The 17627-nt window shown below is 53.3% G+C and overlaps 1 protein-coding gene across 2 annotated transcripts in view; it reads right to left on the bottom strand.

Moving 5' to 3' along the window:
• Stk32b (serine/threonine kinase 32B) overlaps positions 1 to 17627 on the bottom strand; it is a 257345-nt gene that overhangs the window by 158749 nt on the left and 80969 nt on the right. For both annotated transcript variants that reach the window (XM_026395321.2, XM_026395322.2), the window contains exon 3: positions 3957 to 4108. In XM_026395321.2, coding sequence (XP_026251106.1) covers positions 3957 to 4108 — 152 coding nt within the window. The remainder of the gene's footprint in view (positions 1 to 3956; positions 4109 to 17627) is intronic.

Genomic DNA, 17627 nt, shown 5'->3' with positions numbered 1-17627 from the left:
CCCAGGCTTGCCCCCCTCCCGGCCACCAGCGCCCCCCGCACATGGTGCCCCCACACTTTGGGCCTCCTCTTTCCTTTCTCCTTGGCTGTGACTGTCTTAAGCACAGGAGAGCAAGACGGCTCCGCTCTGGATGGGGGAAATACAGCCCCGACAGCTCAGCCTGGGCTATCGAGGCTCGGGAGCACCCACCACTCACTCTTTAGAGCAAAACTGATGGAAACTAGTTGATGCCGGGCCTTCGCCTGTGCCCGCTCCAGAGCCTGTCAACCGGATAGAAGGACAGGAGGCCAGCCTCGGCCGCAGTAATTCACCCTCAAGCAACGCGCTCAGGAGCTGACGGGTAATTAACATAAAGCACTGGTGTCCCATGAACCCAGAGAGCAATTCCCACCATGTCCTCTCAGCAGGGGCGAGAGAGGTGGCAACAGAAGCCTGCAGCTAGGGTCTGTGCGGGCAGGAGGCCTGTGGGAGGCCAGCAGGCGCAGGGTGAGGAGGCGCAGGGTGAAGTGACCCAGGTTCGAGTCCCATGTCCTCCCCTGTGAGTGCTGTGGCTCATGGGCATCTGCGACTGGGATTGGTCGGGGCAGGATCACAGGAAGTGCCGGAGGCCACTGGGGGCACTGAGGGAGCCCAGACCATGTCCAGGTTCCAGCCAAGGCTGGGGTCTCTTCCCCCGAGATGAAGACAGCAGGGCAGGTGGGACCTGAGCCTGGCAGCACTCCAGCCAACGCAGGCAGTGACAGCCGCCGAGGACCGCTGCACAGCCGGGAAACGGGCAGGGCACGGCAGGCGGAGCGGGGACCCCGCCAGTGGCCGGCACAGGCTCTGCTTGTTCTCTGCCTTCCCTCTGGGGACCCCTTTCCCTCACCGTCTGCTCACGACACTCGGGGCCACCCTCCCGCCCTCCTTCACGTGAATGGGCCCTGACCACCCAGGCCAGTCACGGCCTCGGGCTCTGTGGGGGCTGCACAGCCACCACTGGGGCCAGCGTCAGCCATGGCTCTGAACACCAAGCCAACAAATGCAGGGGACAGCAGGAAGGCCAGGTCAGCGCGACTCCAGGCTTAGTTATGGGAGCCAAGGAAGTCCTGCGAGCTTTGGCAAGCTGAGTTCCTGTCCCTACAATCCAATCAGTCCTGGCCCCACGGCTCGTGAACTCAGTGCTGACCAGCCGACCAGGACTCTCTTCCTGTTGATGGGGACTTGATAGGTCATTGTCCGCCTGCCTGGGCGCCTACCATGAGCTGTTGACTCACTGTCTATCCCATCATCCATCTGCCTGATCTATCAGCTGTCCACCTATCTCTCATCTGTCTACCATGTCTGTATCATATATCTGTCACCCAATACACACAAACACACACACACACATACACACACACATACACACACATACATACACATACATACACACACACACATACACAAATACATACACACACATACACACACATACACACATACACACACACAAATACATACACACATACACACACATATACACACATACACATATACACACATACACACATACATACACATACACACACACATACACACACATACACAAATACATACACACACATACACACACATACACATATACACACACATACACACACATACATACACATACATACACATACACACACATACATACACACACATACACACATACACACATACACATATATACATACACACACATACACACACATACATACACATACACACACATACACACACACACATTACACATATACACATACACACACATACATACACACACAGACACACACATACATACATACACACACATACATACACACACATACACATATACACACACAGACACACACATACATACATACACACACACATACATACACACACATACACATATACACACACATACACACACACACATTTATGGCCTCTTTCAGTGGGCAACATTTTCATTTACAAAACATACACTTTCACAGCTTTTCTTTCGGTAATTCTCAAAACAGTCCTTGCAGTGACTCAGTGTGTCCATTAGCAAGGGAAGACGCTGAGGCCCAGAGTTCGGAGGTGACTCCCAAGTCAACCATGGATTCAGTCCTTCCTTCTAATGATGGGAGCTCAGTGCCACCAGAGACCAACATTTACAGAGAAATTTCTTATCTGTCCAGCACTGTCTTGTTGGAAAGCCCTGTGTCGGTGTGCAGTATCCATGTAATATCTCATTTAGCACGTGTCCTACAAGCTCGAGTGGGCATCCCAGTCCCTGGGACCCTGAGCAGTCTCTCCTAAAGGCTGGGCTCCAGACAGTCATCTAAGCAGAGCCTACACTGGCAGAACCCCAGAAGCTGCCTTAATTACCCATGGGAGAGGATAAAGGTCCAATGGCTCATCATTCTTCTCTACAGCGGAATATTACACAGCCTTTAAAACACATAAAGAATGTGCAATGATAAGCTAGTGCTTCTGCCAGACCATCAATTTGAAAGAGTTAAATACAAAATTACTCTTCATGTTTCTCATACCTACAGCTTACACAGACACCCACCATTGATATGAAAACTACGAGAAAAGTAATAAGAAAATCAAGCCCCAAATGCAATCTGCTGAAAGGAAGGTTGGGGGTTGTAGCAACAACCAAAGGGCCAGGTATGAACACTTCTCTAAGAATGATCTGGAAACAACTGGAAGTCGCTGATGAAGGCCATATGGTGGGATTCTGGGCAGCTGTTACTTTCTCATACTTTTCTTATACTTTCTTATGTGTTTAACCTTCTGTATTTTGCAACAATTGTATACTGCTTTTCTGATAAGAAATGTGTTTTTAAAAAATTCTCTTGTCCAGCAATCAAAGTCATTTCCCCACGTGCCTGAGTGTCGGCTCACTGCCTAGAGCCAGGGTGACCCTTCGGTTATCATGTGGAGTCCTCTGGGCCACAGCGAGGCTGGGTTTTCCCCATGGAGATGCCCGAGTCTGGGCATGTGCCATGCCTGCCTCCAGGTCCTCAGACACAGCAACCTGGGGTCCTTCCTCTTCTCCTACTATCCACAGCTCAAAGTGCTTCTAGGAACAGACAGCAGTCAACATCATAGACGTCCCCATCAGGGTCACCTTGTTGCCCACAAGGTCAGTGCAGTGAAGAGCACTGGCCTCCTGGAGCAGCCATCTTGGCTCCTCCACCAAATCCCGCTCAGGAAGCCTTTGCCAATTGCCCCCACAGGGTCTCCTGGAGCCAGAGCACCCAGAAACAGCTGCTTCCAGGGCGAGCCTATCTTAGAACAGATAAGCCATCCAGTAAGGCGGGCGCGTGCCAGCAAAGACCGCTGGGTCAACACTGAGCAAGGCAGAAACCTCGGCTGTTCCCAGCCTCTGGGTCGCAGAGGGCCTGGGGCTTCCTAACTGCAACCCAGGAGTTGGCTGGGGCCCAGGAGGAGACCAGGATGTGACTGTCTCAGTAGGAGAGGCCACATGCAAAGGCCCAGAGGCAGGGACCCACCTGCAGGGTGGGGTTTCTAGGATGCAAATTTAAAGTGGAGATAATGACCAGGGACAAGATAGAGAGTTCTGGAAAGTGAACCATGGCTGGCCTCGTGGCCAGATTCAGGACCTGGAGCTCAGCACATCCATGCCGGGCGGCCACGATGCATGGAGTGGGACGGGGGCTCAGTGGTCCATCCTGCCCTCAGTGCTACGGTGGTTTTCTAACAAGTCGGACTCCACTGAGAAGTCTCTCCTTGACATTCCCTTATGACCTGCCACACGTTTTCTCAGACACACCTCTTCTCCATCTGCGTCCAGCTCTCATGCATCAGGAAAGAACATGACTGACCAAGCGAATCCCAAGATTTCATCAGAAAGGGTGACCACAGACACTTGAGAATGCCTGCGCCAGGCATCTCTTTCCTTTCTCTGTAGCTGGGGAGGAGGTGCCCGGGGCGCGGCGGGCGCCACTCACCACAGGTTGACCAGGAACGGGTGCTCCAGCCCCTGCATGACCTGCAGCTCACGGAAGACGTTGCGCACCTCGTCCCTCTCGATGCACTTCTGCTTGTTCATGTACTTCATGGCGTACATCTTCTTCGTGTCTCGCTTCTGCACGATGCACACCTGGGCAAAGGGCAAAGGAGAGCGTTCAGGCCCACGTTTAAGGAAAACCAGGAGCTGCTGCGTTTCCGCCCTGGGATCAAGTCCGCTGGCAGAGCAGCTCCAGCAAACTGCACCCAGTCCCCAAGGGCAGTTGGAACCCTAGGTTCCTGGCCCTAAGTGCTGGGGAGGTGGCCTTGGGGGTCAAGAGACAGAGGGAGCAGCTCACAGCCCTGGAGGAGGCCAGAGGGAGGGCCAGTGACCGCAGCCCTATCTGTGCCCGGCTGACTCCTGTTGCCCTTCCCACATGGCGCCCACCGCCCGACTTCCACACCCCAGCCCTGCACTTCTTCGCCCATGGACTGTCTTTTGCGGGCAGAGCTCCCATTTGCAGCCCATAAGACAGACCAGAAAAGCCAGGGAATTGGGGGATTCAGTCCGTGGCTGATGGGATGGGAGTACCAACACCCCAGCTCCCCTGCAGGGTGGGTGGACAAGCCTGAGCTGATATTGGCACTGTCCAGAGTCTGGGACAGACTCCCCTCACAGCCCCCTCTCTCTGCCCTCCCTGCTCCCTGGGATCACCCACCTGGTGCACCATCACTGCAGGCTGGGTGCTGTCACCTCCGTTCCCCCTGTAAGCGCCCCAGAACCACAGGGATAAAGCCTCCCTCCCCGTCCACAGGAGGAGGCACAGCCCGCGAGCAGGCGTCGACCCACCAGGCCCAACAAGCCACTGCACACTGCGCCGGGCTCAGACCCATGGCCTCTGACTTTGAGTGACTCCCTAAACCAAGGGCAGAGGTGGCTTCCCCAGGAATCAGTGTAGAGGGTGAATGTGGAGGAAGGGAAGAGGGTGGGGCCAGGGGCGTCCTCTAGACAAAGGGATGGTGTCAAGGAGGGCAGGAGCCCAGGGAGACGCAGGGCTGGCGTGCATGGACGAGAGTGACCAAGACGGCGGGGTCAGATGTCCCCAGAAGCCCGGGGAAGTGGCCGTTTCCTTCCTCAGGGGCTCTAACATACCCACAAGCCAGGCAGCCTGAATGGCAGGAACGTATTGTCTTTCCCTTAGGAGACCAGAAGCCCAGGGTCAAGGTGTGGGCAGCCCGGTGCTCATGGGGAGGATTCCCTGGCCTCACCTAGCACTCGCCACTGTCCCTGGCTCTCTCTGGTTTGCACTGGAGTGCTTCAAGCCCTGCCTCCCTCTTTGCTGGGCCTCCTCCCATGTGCGTTTGCCTCTGTTCCCAAACATCTTGTAAGGACAGGAGCCACAGTGGGTGTGCACCCACTTAATCCAGTGTGGCCTACCTTGAGCAATCACATCTATACCTTACTCTTCCCTTTCCTTGACCTCAGCCACCTTCAGTCAACTATAGTCTGAAAATATTAAATGGAAAGTTCCAGAGATAAATTACTCATAAAACCTAAGTTGCATTCTAAGTAGTGTGATGACATTTCACCTCAGTGCCATGGTGGTTTCTAACAAGTCGGACTCCACTGAGAAGTCTCTCCTTGACATTCTCTCATAACATGCCACGCGTTTTCTCAGATAGATAAACCTCTTCTCCATCTCCCAGGACGTCATCATCCCTTTGACCAGGGTATCCATGCTGTATATGCTCTTTCCCACAGTCACTTAGTGTCCCTCTTGGTGATCTGATTGATGGGTGCACTACTGCAGTGTTGTGTCCAGGTGACCCTTACATGGCAGCCTACGGCTACCTCAGGTGCCTACATCTCCATCCATCCCATCATGCAGGCATTGAACAATCAGGTCATCACAAGAAGGATGTGACAGTAAAATAACGTACTTAGAAAAGTTAATAATTTAAAACCATAGAATAAATAATATACATAGGATTTGTTCCATCTCAGAAGCATCGATACGTAGGATCATAGATATGCAGGATCCCTGGGCTTCCAAATAAGGCCACAGTCCGAGGTTCCAGGAGGACATGACTGTGGGACACTATTCAGCCCAGGGCAGTTCCACTGCTGTCTCTGTGGACAAAGGAAAGGGAGGCACAAAGGCTTCCAGACCTTCCTCTAGGCTCCAGACTCCAGCCCAGCTGTCCGGCTCCCCAGCGGCCCTCCATCCACCACCCCCTAGAGAACACGGCAGGTGGAGAGACACTAGCAATAAGACAGTGGGCACCTGGCTAGGAGCCCGGGCTTCCTCCGGGCACTGGGGTGCTCTTCTGTTGGGAAGTGAGCCCCTCCCAGCTCAGACGTGCGTAGTTTACTCGTGGAAGAGGAGGACGGCTGGGAAAGGCCCCGAGTGCAGCTCCAGCTCTGGTCCCCCGAGCCTCAGCCTCAGCCTGGGGGGAGCTGAGGGAGCAAAACCCACGCTGCCCACTGGGCAAAACTGGAGGAGGCCAAGGAGTGGGGGCTGGCAGTACAAGGGGGACGAGGGACGTCAACTGCAGCTAGACGTGTTCACCCACAGGCGTCACGGGACCTCCAGGCAGTCAACCAAGAGGCATGAGGCTGAACGTCCTGGGGCTCCCATTTCTAGAGAACTTGAAAATACAAGATGCAGGGAGAAGAAGGTTCCCGGGAATGGAGCGGAAGTCCAGATCCAGCCCGAGTCTGAAGGCAGAGGTGGTGGAACTGCCAAACTGGACTTCTCACCCCTGCACCCCTGTTCTCCCTGGCGATCTCAGAAGAGGAGCTCAGCTGATGCTCAGAGGCTCACCAAGCTGCAGAGGGCGGCTGCATTCAGAGTCAGTGGTGTGCAGGGGACACTGGAGACACTCAGTGGTCACCAAGGCCCCAAGGGAGGGTGGTGGGGCCCTCACCTCAGCTCAGGGTTGCTTAAGAACTGGAGGAGACTCTTCAAAAGTAGGTTGGAGAGCCATCTTTGGTTCGGGAGCCCACGGTTAGGACAGGGCGTGGAGGGTGGACTGTCCCACACCAGGGGAGGTCAAGGCTGCTGGCCCAGGGGGTTGGGGGGGAGGAAGTGTGGATCTGCAGGTCCAGGAAGGAGTCCACTGAGGGTCTTGGCCTCTGAGCACCGGGGGTGGCTGGGGCCTGTCAATCGTAGGCCTGGACCCCTCCTGGGTAAGCTGAGGGCTTGGATCTGCCCCTGGAGGGCATCTTGGGAAGCTGTTTCTCAGGAGCGCGGCTAAGAAGGCTGGCCTTGGGCAGCTGGCCGGCTCCTGCTCCTTGGGCCCACCCTCAGTGGGGCTGTTCACAAATCCTGTCTTGCTTCCTCCTGGGCCGGCCAGGCTGGGCAATGGGCCCAAAGCCTAGTGCCTGGGAGACAAGTGGTGTCCAGAAGACAGAGGCATGGAGAAGGGTCGGGTTCTGGGCCCTCGGACCAGGGTGTAGATTCCATCTCTACTGTGTGACACCAGGCAACTCACCCACCCTCTCTGAGCGTCAGTTGGCTCATCAGAGCTTCTGTGGGAAGCTCTTATTCACGTGAGAACGTAGCAGGAAGCCAGCAGTCTGGACCTGGAGGGGCCTCGCGGAACCCAGCCAGTGCCAGCCTGCTCCCCACTGTCCACCCTCCAGACTGGGAACTAAACTTGGTTGTTACATCGCCGGTCTGTCCTGGACCGCCTGCACAGACTCGGGGAGCCCTGGACCTAGACGGGGTCTTCTCTGACATAATGAAGGGTCTGACGAGGAGGTCGCCCTGGGTTAGGCTGGGCCACACCAGGTGACAGGCTCCCTAGAAGAGCAGAGACGTAGGGAGGAGGCCATGGCTGCAGTCACGTGTCTACAGGGCAGGTTGACACCTGGGGGGCCACAGTAAGGCAGGGTAGAGCAGGGCACAGGCTCCCCCGGCCACACCTCCACGGTGGACTCTGGCCTCCAGGACCGTGCGGTACAGAGCTGGGTTACGTGACAGTCGGCACAGCCGCGCTCTCCGCAGGCCTCTCTCTCCCCACCGCAGAGGGGTCTGCAGGACGACCTCCCGGGCCTCCAGGGGACACAGTGCATGGGTGCGGCCAAGCGTGTGGCCCATGCCGGGAGCAGCCAGGGACACGGTGGAGGGGTGGCAGGTTGATGACGGGACCCCACCTGCAGCCCTGGCCTCACGTGCGCCCAGCCCCGGTCCCTGGTGACTGTCCACCCAGGGCATCTGCTGAAGCAGGAGCTGCTCTTGGCCTTGGAGCTTCAGCCTGGTGACGGAGAGGGCAGCCGGCTCTGCCCAGGTCCTGGGAACCTCGATGTCAAGCCGAAGACCAGATCCCAAGTGGCCGCAGGGCTGCCCCTCCAAAGGAAATGGCAGTTAATGAGGCGAGAACAAGGAGTTTGGCCAAAGCCATCTTGTTGCCAAAAGGCAAGCACCAATTAACATTCCCATTAGCCTAATCCAATTAGGCCTGATGCTATCATTACTAATTACAGGGACAAACAAATAAACGTTAGCTAATGTGGTCTCCCTTGCCCTGAGAAAAGCACGTGTCAAACACACTGAGCATCAGAAATTGGGGATGGGCCCCAGTGGGTGGATAGTGGCTGGTGGAGGTCAAGAGCCCTCAGGGGCCAGCACCCGGGGCTGGGCATCCCGACTTGGGATCCAGTGTGCTGACGGGGCAACTCCACGGCTCTTCCGAGACCTGAGTGTCCTGGAATCGCGTCCTCAGCACGCCCCGGGGCAGCGCAGCCAGCCTGGAGGACTGCCTTGAGGGAATCTTCCAGAAAGTCCTTGACTGGCTCCTGCTCAGGACTCTACCCCAGTTGGCTCCAGGGGACAGACGATTACCCAGCGCTGGCCTCGGTCCTGGGGTCATCTGAGCACTCGGGCAGATCAGTGCTGGGGGCACATGGTATGGAGGATCTTGGGGGCTGCTGTGGTCGGGTTGTCATGGACCGGCCTTGGGAGTGGGGACGTGTGGGGAGGTGGGGAGGAGGTGTGACCTGCAGAAGGACAGAGACCTGGGCCCTGCCAGGGCACATGCCAGCTCCTGACAGTGGTATTCTCAGCTTCTGCATCTGCACAGTGGAGCTCGGAGCAGTGCTGACCTGCACCAGTCAGGAGGGGTCGGGGGACCCCTGCAAGCCCCTTCCTGCGCTGCACTCAGGACGCTCCTCCCAAGCGTGCTGAAGGTGAAAGCACAGAGCACAGTGCAGACCTGGGGCAACCTGGCCACCCGAGGGTTGTCTGGTGTGATTCTTGATTTTACGTCAGTCGACTGGATCACGTGCCAGATATGTGTCAAACCCGACTCCGGCTGTGTCCGTGAGGGAGTCTGGGGATGCGAGTGACACTTGGAGGGAAGCAGGTGGCCCCCTGCCCTGTGGGTGGGCCTCATCTAATCCGCTGAAGGCCTGAAGGGAAGGAAGGCTGGCCTCCCAAGGAGGATGGAGCCCTGCAGGAGTAGACAGCCCTCAGACCTGAGCCGCGGCCAGTTCTCCACCGGGCCTCTGCACCTTAGTGCCTTTGCTTTCGCCGTGAGGGAGGCTGGGAGGCCGGGGGTGCCCTGTGGATGTGAAGGCCCTGGGGAAGCCCCTGCCGGACCCACTCAGATGTCACTGCCGAGAAGTGAAAGTCCACCCTCCAGACTCCAGGTTGGCCAGCCCTGAAAATGTGCCCATCAAGTCTGTAAACACGTCCCTCTATTACACACACCCCCTTCTGCTTCTCTGAGACTCTGGCTGCTACATCTGGGACCAGCCAACCAGGATGGGAACTCACGGCCTGAATTACACTTCCCAGGGGCCTGGGGACCCTCCAGGGCCTCTGGTGCTGGGAGAGCACAGGAGCTCACATGGATTGGTATCTGACTAAAAACACTGTCTCCCGTCACTGTGCAAAGGAGAAGGCACCCCAGGAAAGGTCCCCCTGCGGAGCATGGCCCACAGTGTGACCCACTGTGTCAGAGTCAGCAGGCCTCCCGGTGGCAGTGAGAAACAGCCTCCCGGCCCTTGTCTGTGAGTGGCAGCAAGAAGCAGCCCTCCTGGCCCTTGTTGCAGGACAACATCTCAGAGACGAGGTGACAAAGACAAGCGAGGGACAGGTGGCAGATTGCCCTGACTGCCATGCTTCACATGTTAGTGCCACAGGACCCGCTATCCCACTCCTCATGATTTATCCAAAAGAACTAAAGTCGGCGTAGTCTAGTGACGCGGCCACGTTGGTGTTTATAGCAGCAGTTACAACAGCCAAGCTACGGAACCAGCTGCCATTAGAGATGGGTGAATAGAGAAGACAGGGACACAGGCCAGGGGAGTGTCTCTCGGCCACAGGTGAGAAGGAAGTCATGACATTTGCTGGTGAACGGATGGAACTGGAGGGCATCGTGCTAAGTGAGATGAGTCAGGCCCAGAAAGTTTTCTCCTACGAGAAGCAAGAGAGAGAGAAGGAAGAAGAGCAGGGGTGGATCCTAGGAAAACAGAAGGGAGATCCATGGAGCAGAGGAGGGAGGTGGAGGAAGAGGGGAGGGAGGGAGAGGGGAGGGAGGGAGAGGGGAGGGAGGGGAGAGGAAGGGGAGGGGGGGAAGGGAGATGGGAGGAAGGGGAGAGGGGAGAGACTGGAGGGATGGGAGAGGGAGGGACGGGAGAGAGGAAGGAGGGGAGAGGGGAAGGAAGGGAGAGGGAGGGAGGGGAGAGGGAGGGACTAGAGAGAGGAGGGAGGGGAGAGGAGAGGGAGGGGAGAGGAGAGGGAGGGGAGAGGGAGGGAGGGGGAGATGGGAGGGACTGGAGAGGGAGGGATGGGAGAGAGGAAGGAGGGGAGAGGGGAGGGAGGGGAGAGGGGAGGGAGGGGAGAGGGGAGGGGAAGAGAGGGGAGAGCAGAGGGACTGGAGAGGGAGGGACTGACGGGGAGAGAGGAGGGAGGGGAGAGGGGAAGGAGGGGCGAGGGAGGGAGGGGAGAGGGGAGGGACTGGGGGGGGAGGGAAGGGAGGAGGAGGGACAGGAGAGGGGAGGGAGGGGAGAGGGAGGAACTGCAGAAGGAAATGCATCAAATTATGCAATGTACCTACTTGAAGTCACCACGGGGAAGTCCCCCTGTATGTTTGTCTACAAATCACTAATTTAAAAACGAATAAGTAAATAAAATGAAGACCAGTGGAGAAAGAGGAGCAGGAGAGGGAGGAGGGGAGGGAAAGAGGAGGTACCCAGGGGCTGTAATGGACTGAAATGGAGCAAGTCACACTCCATGATTTATGAGGGTGTCGGCCTGAACCCCACTGTTGTGTCCGAGTACACAGCGCTAACTAAAGCATGGAAAAGCTCGTGCTAAGGGTTAAACTGTATTCCCCCAAACCCATGGCGGAAGTCCTAACCCTCAGAGCTTCCAAATGTGACCACATGGACAGAGGACCTCTGAAGAGGTCAGCAAAATGAGGTCACCAGGGTGGCCCATCCCATCCGACTGGAGTCCTGAGAAGAAGAGGGGATCAGGACACAGACACAGAGGGAGGACCTTGAGGACGCAGGGAGAAGGTGGCTGTCTACACCCAGGAGTGCGGCCTCCGGGGAGTCTTCCGTCTCTCCTGGGTCTCCCAGAGCCGGGGCCACCTGTCTGCACCCCGGGGCTGTCGGTGCTGTCCTGAGGGCACGGGGAGCTGCTGGAGGGTTCCAGGGTGGATCTGTGAAGGCCGTGAGGAGGATGGAGGCAGTGACACACAGACGAAGTGGAGCCTGGGCTGGGCTGGGAAGTGCTCCCCGCAGGCGGAGGAGAGCCTGGGGACAATTCTAAGGGGAGACAATTCTAAGGTGCTTCCTGATCAAGTACCACCCTGAGCACATGCCCACTGGCCCTCTTCTGAGTCATCCTGGAGGCACAGTGTCAGGAAATGCCAAGTGGGAGGACGAGGCCTGGGACCTGCCCCTCCACCCCCGCACCTTAGTGCCTTTGCCTTCACCCTGAGGGAGGCGGGGAGGCCGGAGCGCCCTGGGGATGTGAAGGCCTGGGGAAGCCCTGCTGGACTCACTCAGATGTCACTGAGCCCTCTGCCAGACGGTCCGGAGCTCTGGCCCGGCTCTGCAGCCACGTGGGCCTGCACTTCCTGGGACACTAGCTCTCAGTGCAGTCACCCCAGGAGCCAGCGAAGCCCTGCGAAGCAGCCCTCAGGCCAAGCACATCTACTTAGTACGAAATGAATAGTTATTTCATTAAAGAAATGGGTTCCATCCTTCATGAAGATGTCTACAGAACAATGAAGGCTTCACATAAAAGCACCATCTTTCAGAATTCCAGGAATGATTCTCACATCATGATAACAGCCAACCCAAGGCTCTAAGTCTTGAGTCTCATAGTCGGACTACACTCTGGAGCCAAAGCTCGTTAAATTAGTTAACTCTTGCAATTTCTTGAAAAGAGCAACTACTTATTCTGAACCCTGCTTGTGGTGCACACAGTGGTGGACACAGTGCTGGGTACTGTACCTCCTGCCTAAGGCTAACTCTGCTCCTGCCCCAGGGCCTTTGCATCTGTTGGCCTTTTTTCTGCCCCACTCTGCCCCGTCTTCACCTGGTGTTCTCTTCTTACCAGTGCAGTTTCAGCTTAAAGGTCTCCTCTCAGTGAGGTGAGGCTGACCCCAAACTGCTAGCTCCGGGGCATCAGGGACCCTGGTGAGCCTGTCCCCACACCAACACAAGAACCTAGAATCATGCGAGGTCAGAGCAGCTGCCCATAAGCATTCATTGCCCAACCCAGACCCCTGCTGGGAATTTGCTGTGCCCCCATTAACTTGGAGACCCAGAAACTTAAAAGGCAAAAAAGATCCTAAAAGAATATTTTTAAATAGTGAACAAAAACCTTGATAAGCCAATTTTTTTCCTAGACATTCAAACTGACAAACGCAAATGTGAAATCTCGTCCTTGCTTAGCTGCTACACAGACTTGTTGTGGTCTGGGCACTAAATCCGTCAGCCTGCTGTTACTCAGGTGTTTTTCTCACCGTGAATCCTCAGGCAGCTGAGCATGCCTGGCGGTGTGGATCGCGACCACGGATCTGGTGGTGGACTGGTCATGAAGGCCGGGAGAAGGCGTGTGGAGTCTGGGAGCGTCATCGCTGCAGCTCCTGCTCAGGTTCGTCCAGCATCTTCCTTTGAGAGACACCAAGAGCTATTCCCACAGAACTCCAAGTCACCTTTGGCTCTTCATGAGCAGAGGGCCTCCAGGTAGTCCATGGATTTTGATCAACTCTGCGTTTATTCTGCTTCAAATCTGTAGCCCTTTAAGCAGACGGTCCACTTGCCAATCAAGCAAGATGCCTCTGAAGCAAGCTGCCCAGAGTGCTCCCGGGGTGCCCTCTGCCTTCCCTGGGCGAGGACCCAGCCCTGTTGGTGTCTGAGGGAGTACCCAGTGGGTCACTTCACCCTGGCTCTCTTCTGCTGGCTCAGCCATCAAAGGGGTCGGGTGGAGCCCACAGAGGGCCAAGAGAGAGGGCTGGACCGGAGGGAGGACGCATGTAAGCGTGAGGCTGTGGGAACCTTTTGCAAGCAGCGGGTGAGAGATCCCCTCTGGGCTCTGATGGAGAGGCAAAGCCGTTCAACCATTTCTCACCTGCTGTGTGCTAGTCACTGGGTTCTTCACCCACTTCTACGTACCCATTTCTATTCCGTACTGTACGTGTGTTGTGTGGATCCCGTACATGATAGGCTGTAGGTATACCAACGAGTCTGAGCGTACACGCACACTGCCCAGCAGGCTGGTGGACCCACGATAGAGCACACGTACGTGTGTATACGTAAACATCCTGCTTGGTGGGTGGCGTGTGTGCCAAGGTTTGAATATGGATGGTGACCCTCAAAGGTCCATGTATAGAGGCTTGGTCCCCGGGTGGTGGTATGGGAACTTAGGAGGTGGTGGGGCTTCATGGGAGGTCCTGAGGGCGTGGGGGGAAGTGCCCTGGAAGGCCTATGGGACCCTGGGAGAGGACCCAGCCCTGTAGGTGTCTGAGGGGACACAGAACTCCTGTGTCCTGGCTCAGGCTGCGGTCCCCACCACGGCCAGGCGCTTCCTCACCAGGAGCCTAGAACAGCAGGGCTGCCCAGCTCGGACTTGAACCCCCAGTCTGTGAGCTCGCACAGTGATTGACAGGCCCACAGAGAGCAGGGGAAGCGTTCTTCAAAGGAACAGACGCTCTCACGGTGAGAGGGGATGGGAGTCCAGAGCAGGCAGGAGCCCGGGGTGCACCGTGGCCCCCCACCCACGTCCTCTCCATCTCACGAGGTGCATCTGCTTCCCAGGTGCCCTCACTCCTACCATCAGAATCAGCCAAATGGACGTAGAGAAATTGACCAGCTGTGTCACAGCGACCCCAGGATGCGGTCACAGCAGGGTTACAGCAGCCACCAGGACATTCTTGCTAAGCACAGCAGCCTGCCTGAGGCTGGGTCCTCGGGTGCCACATGGGAGGCGACTTCTCACATCTCCAGAGTAAAATGAGATTTCTGCGAGTTCACATGTGCTCCTGCTGATAACCAGGGCCATTGTCATCGTTCACAATGGAACGTCTCTCGTCTCTCTCGAAAACTCTTAATAAATGCCGGATATCAGGGCGGCCAGAGGCAGAGAGAAACCCAAATGTGCATTCACTCTTAGGAGGATGGTTTTCGCGTCTGACGCCAGCCCACCTGCACACTAGATTAATAATAGCCATGTGGACTTCAGCTGCCTCCCTCAGGAAAAGCAGGAACTATTTGGATTTTGAACGGAACAAAGCTTTTTTTCCTGTTTCTTTAAAGGAAGCCAAGCTCATCCTAAATACTGGGTATTTATTTGTGTAGGTTACACATAAATTCGCGTGTCATCAAGCTATCAATAAACCTAAGGGTGACATAAAACAGACCCTCTAGAAAGCTTGGATGTTTCAAAAGATCAATTATGACTATAGGTTTAAGATATTTTATGTCTAAACTAGGTTCCGAGAGCCAGGCCAGTAGCCAACCAGCATCACAGATGGGGACAGAAAAGGTGGACCAGTTTTTCACGAGCTGACCGCAAGCTGTAGACAATTTAAAACCACACAGCCACGAAACAGATTTGGCAGAATGTCATGAAGAGGTACAAGTGTTGAGGACCCAAACCATCCCTGCCTTGAGTGCTGATGTGCTTCTAGGGGACACCAACTCTGCTGGAGATTAGAGGGGCTGCTTCCTCAAGTCCACAAAATCTCAAGTCCAGTAGGATTTTTAAATGTTCTGTTGCTTGGTGTTTAAGTGCAGCCACTATCTGTGAGATGACAGAGAAACCTCCTAAGATTTGTGGGCTAAAATTCTTCTGAGAAATTCAGAGAAGAATGGCCTCAGATCTGGTTCATAAACTCAGCCCAGTGCTTGCTGACCCCTAAGATCACATTCAGGAAATAGATTGAAAGGAATCAGCCAGGAGAAAAGAGAAGTAGGCTGAGATTTGTGTGCCCACACAAGAGGCCAGAGTGGGCAGTGTCAGTCTGACCAATAGCTGTTTGTTAAAACATATATGTTTTAAAAGGAATACAATCCAAAGTTTGTACGACTTAACATTCACCATGTCCAGGACGCAACCCCAAAATATTTGATGTACAAAGAACCAGGAAAATGTGGCCACAATCAATGGAAGTGTAGCTTAAAATGACCCTGACGATGCTGTAATCAGCATAACGAGCATGGCAGCAGCTAAATGAAAATGCTTCATGTGTAAAGGTCAAGATGGCCGAGATCCATGAAATCACGGGAAGTCCCAGCAAAGGGGAGCTCTCTTTAAAAACCAAGAAATCCCATCTAGTCACGTCATAGTTAAACTCCAAAAGTTTCCTTTCAAAATTTAAAAATTTCCTTTAAAAGGAAATTTTTTTAAAGGCGAGAGACAAAAGAAGCAGAGTATATCCCAATAATATTGACCTAGAATTCAGTGGCTTCTCATGAGAATCCTGGAGGATGGCGACATGGTACAAGATCTCCAAAGTAAACCCAAGAAAATAAAATCCTGTCAACCCAAAAATGTTTATCCAGCACAAATGTTCTTTAAGAAAGAAGGTAAAATAAATACATTCCAGATAAGATGAAATAAGAAAATGAGTTAATAGGAGCACTGCACCCCTAACCAACTACAGAAAATTCTTCAGCCTGAATGGAGAGGATACCAGGTGGGATGCGAGCCTTCATAAAGCAATGCGTGGACCTCGAGGACGGCTTTCTCTCTAACTTCATACATAAGGGCATTTGTATTATCTGGCTCTAGTTATACACACGCATTTCAGAGCCAAACACTCTAGCATTCTATTGGATATTTTAAAATTAAGAAGATGTTATGCACTTGACAACTGTAGTATAGAAGCTGACAGGGTGGTAATGAGCCCTAGAGTTAAGACTCCTACATGTTATGTAAAGTGTGACTTTAGCAGACTGTGAAATAAATTGTGGATGCTTACTATAATTTCTAGAGCAGTAGTTCAAAAATATAATAAGGAGAAGAATAGTCATTCAATTAATAGAAAAATTGAAAAACTGAAAGGGATATGGCTCAAGCGCACTCGCCTGGCATGCATGCAGCCTGGGTTCAATCCTCAGCACCACATACAAACAGGGATGTTGTGTCCACCGAAAACTAAAAAATAAATATTAAAAAATTCTCTCTCTCTCTCTCTCTCTCTCTCTCCCTCTCCCTCTCCTCTCTCTTTAAAAAAAAAAAATTGAAAGGGGCTCCAAATATTCAATTAAATCAAATCTCTCTCTCTCTCTCTCTGTCTCTCTCTCTCTCACACACACACACACACACGCACACACACAGAGAAAGAAAAAAAGAAAAGAAAAAAGAAAGGAGAAGCAGAAGGACAAAAAATAGGGGAGGAACAAGAAAATAAATAAAACTATGACAAACCTAAAGTAAACTATACTGATCATAACACTAACTGTGAATTAACTAAACAATTTAATTAAAAGGCAGAGCTTTTCAGATGAAACTTTTTAAAAGAAAGACCTAACTACATGTTGTCTTCAAAATATTTATGTTAAATATAAAGAAAAAGGTGAAAATAAAGGCAAAACAATGACATGTGAACGGCAAGTGTAAGTAGGTTAGAATGGCAATATTAACTTAGAACAAATATGCTTCAAAATAAGGAGTATAAGCACATAGAAATTATCTCCTCCTCCTCCTCCTTCTTATTATTATTATTATTATTTCATAGTGATAATAGACTCAGTCCTTCATGAGGACATAACAATCATCAATGTGTATGCGTCTAACAATGTTTTACATCTCAAAATAAAGAACAAAGTTTTGACAGACTTAAAGCAAGAAGAACAACTCTGCCCTCATAACTGGAAATTGCACATGACTATCTCAAAAACTGATAAACAGTTAGAGCCCCAAATCATCTGGGTAGAGTTTTCTTTCCGATAAGTGTTTTGACAACAAAATTAATTTCTTATTTTTTGTCCCAGAAGGACATGGAAGATCTGAATAACATTATTGAGCACCTTGGCTTCATAGGTATTTATTGAATCACACACAGAACTGCTGTGAAATGCACATTTTATCAAGTGTGTTCACTAAGATCATCAAATGAGTCTTGATTAATGTAAATGAAATAAAAGTATATAGCATGTTATTAGAACACAATAAAATAAGTTCAGGGCTGGGGTTGTAGCTCAC

This window comes from Urocitellus parryii, chromosome 10 (assembly GCF_045843805.1).
Source record: "Urocitellus parryii isolate mUroPar1 chromosome 10, mUroPar1.hap1, whole genome shotgun sequence".
Lineage (NCBI taxonomy): Eukaryota > Metazoa > Chordata > Mammalia > Rodentia > Sciuridae > Urocitellus > Urocitellus parryii.
The sequence above is the reverse complement of the archived record's forward strand: the minus strand, read 5'-3'. Positions and strand labels throughout refer to the sequence as shown.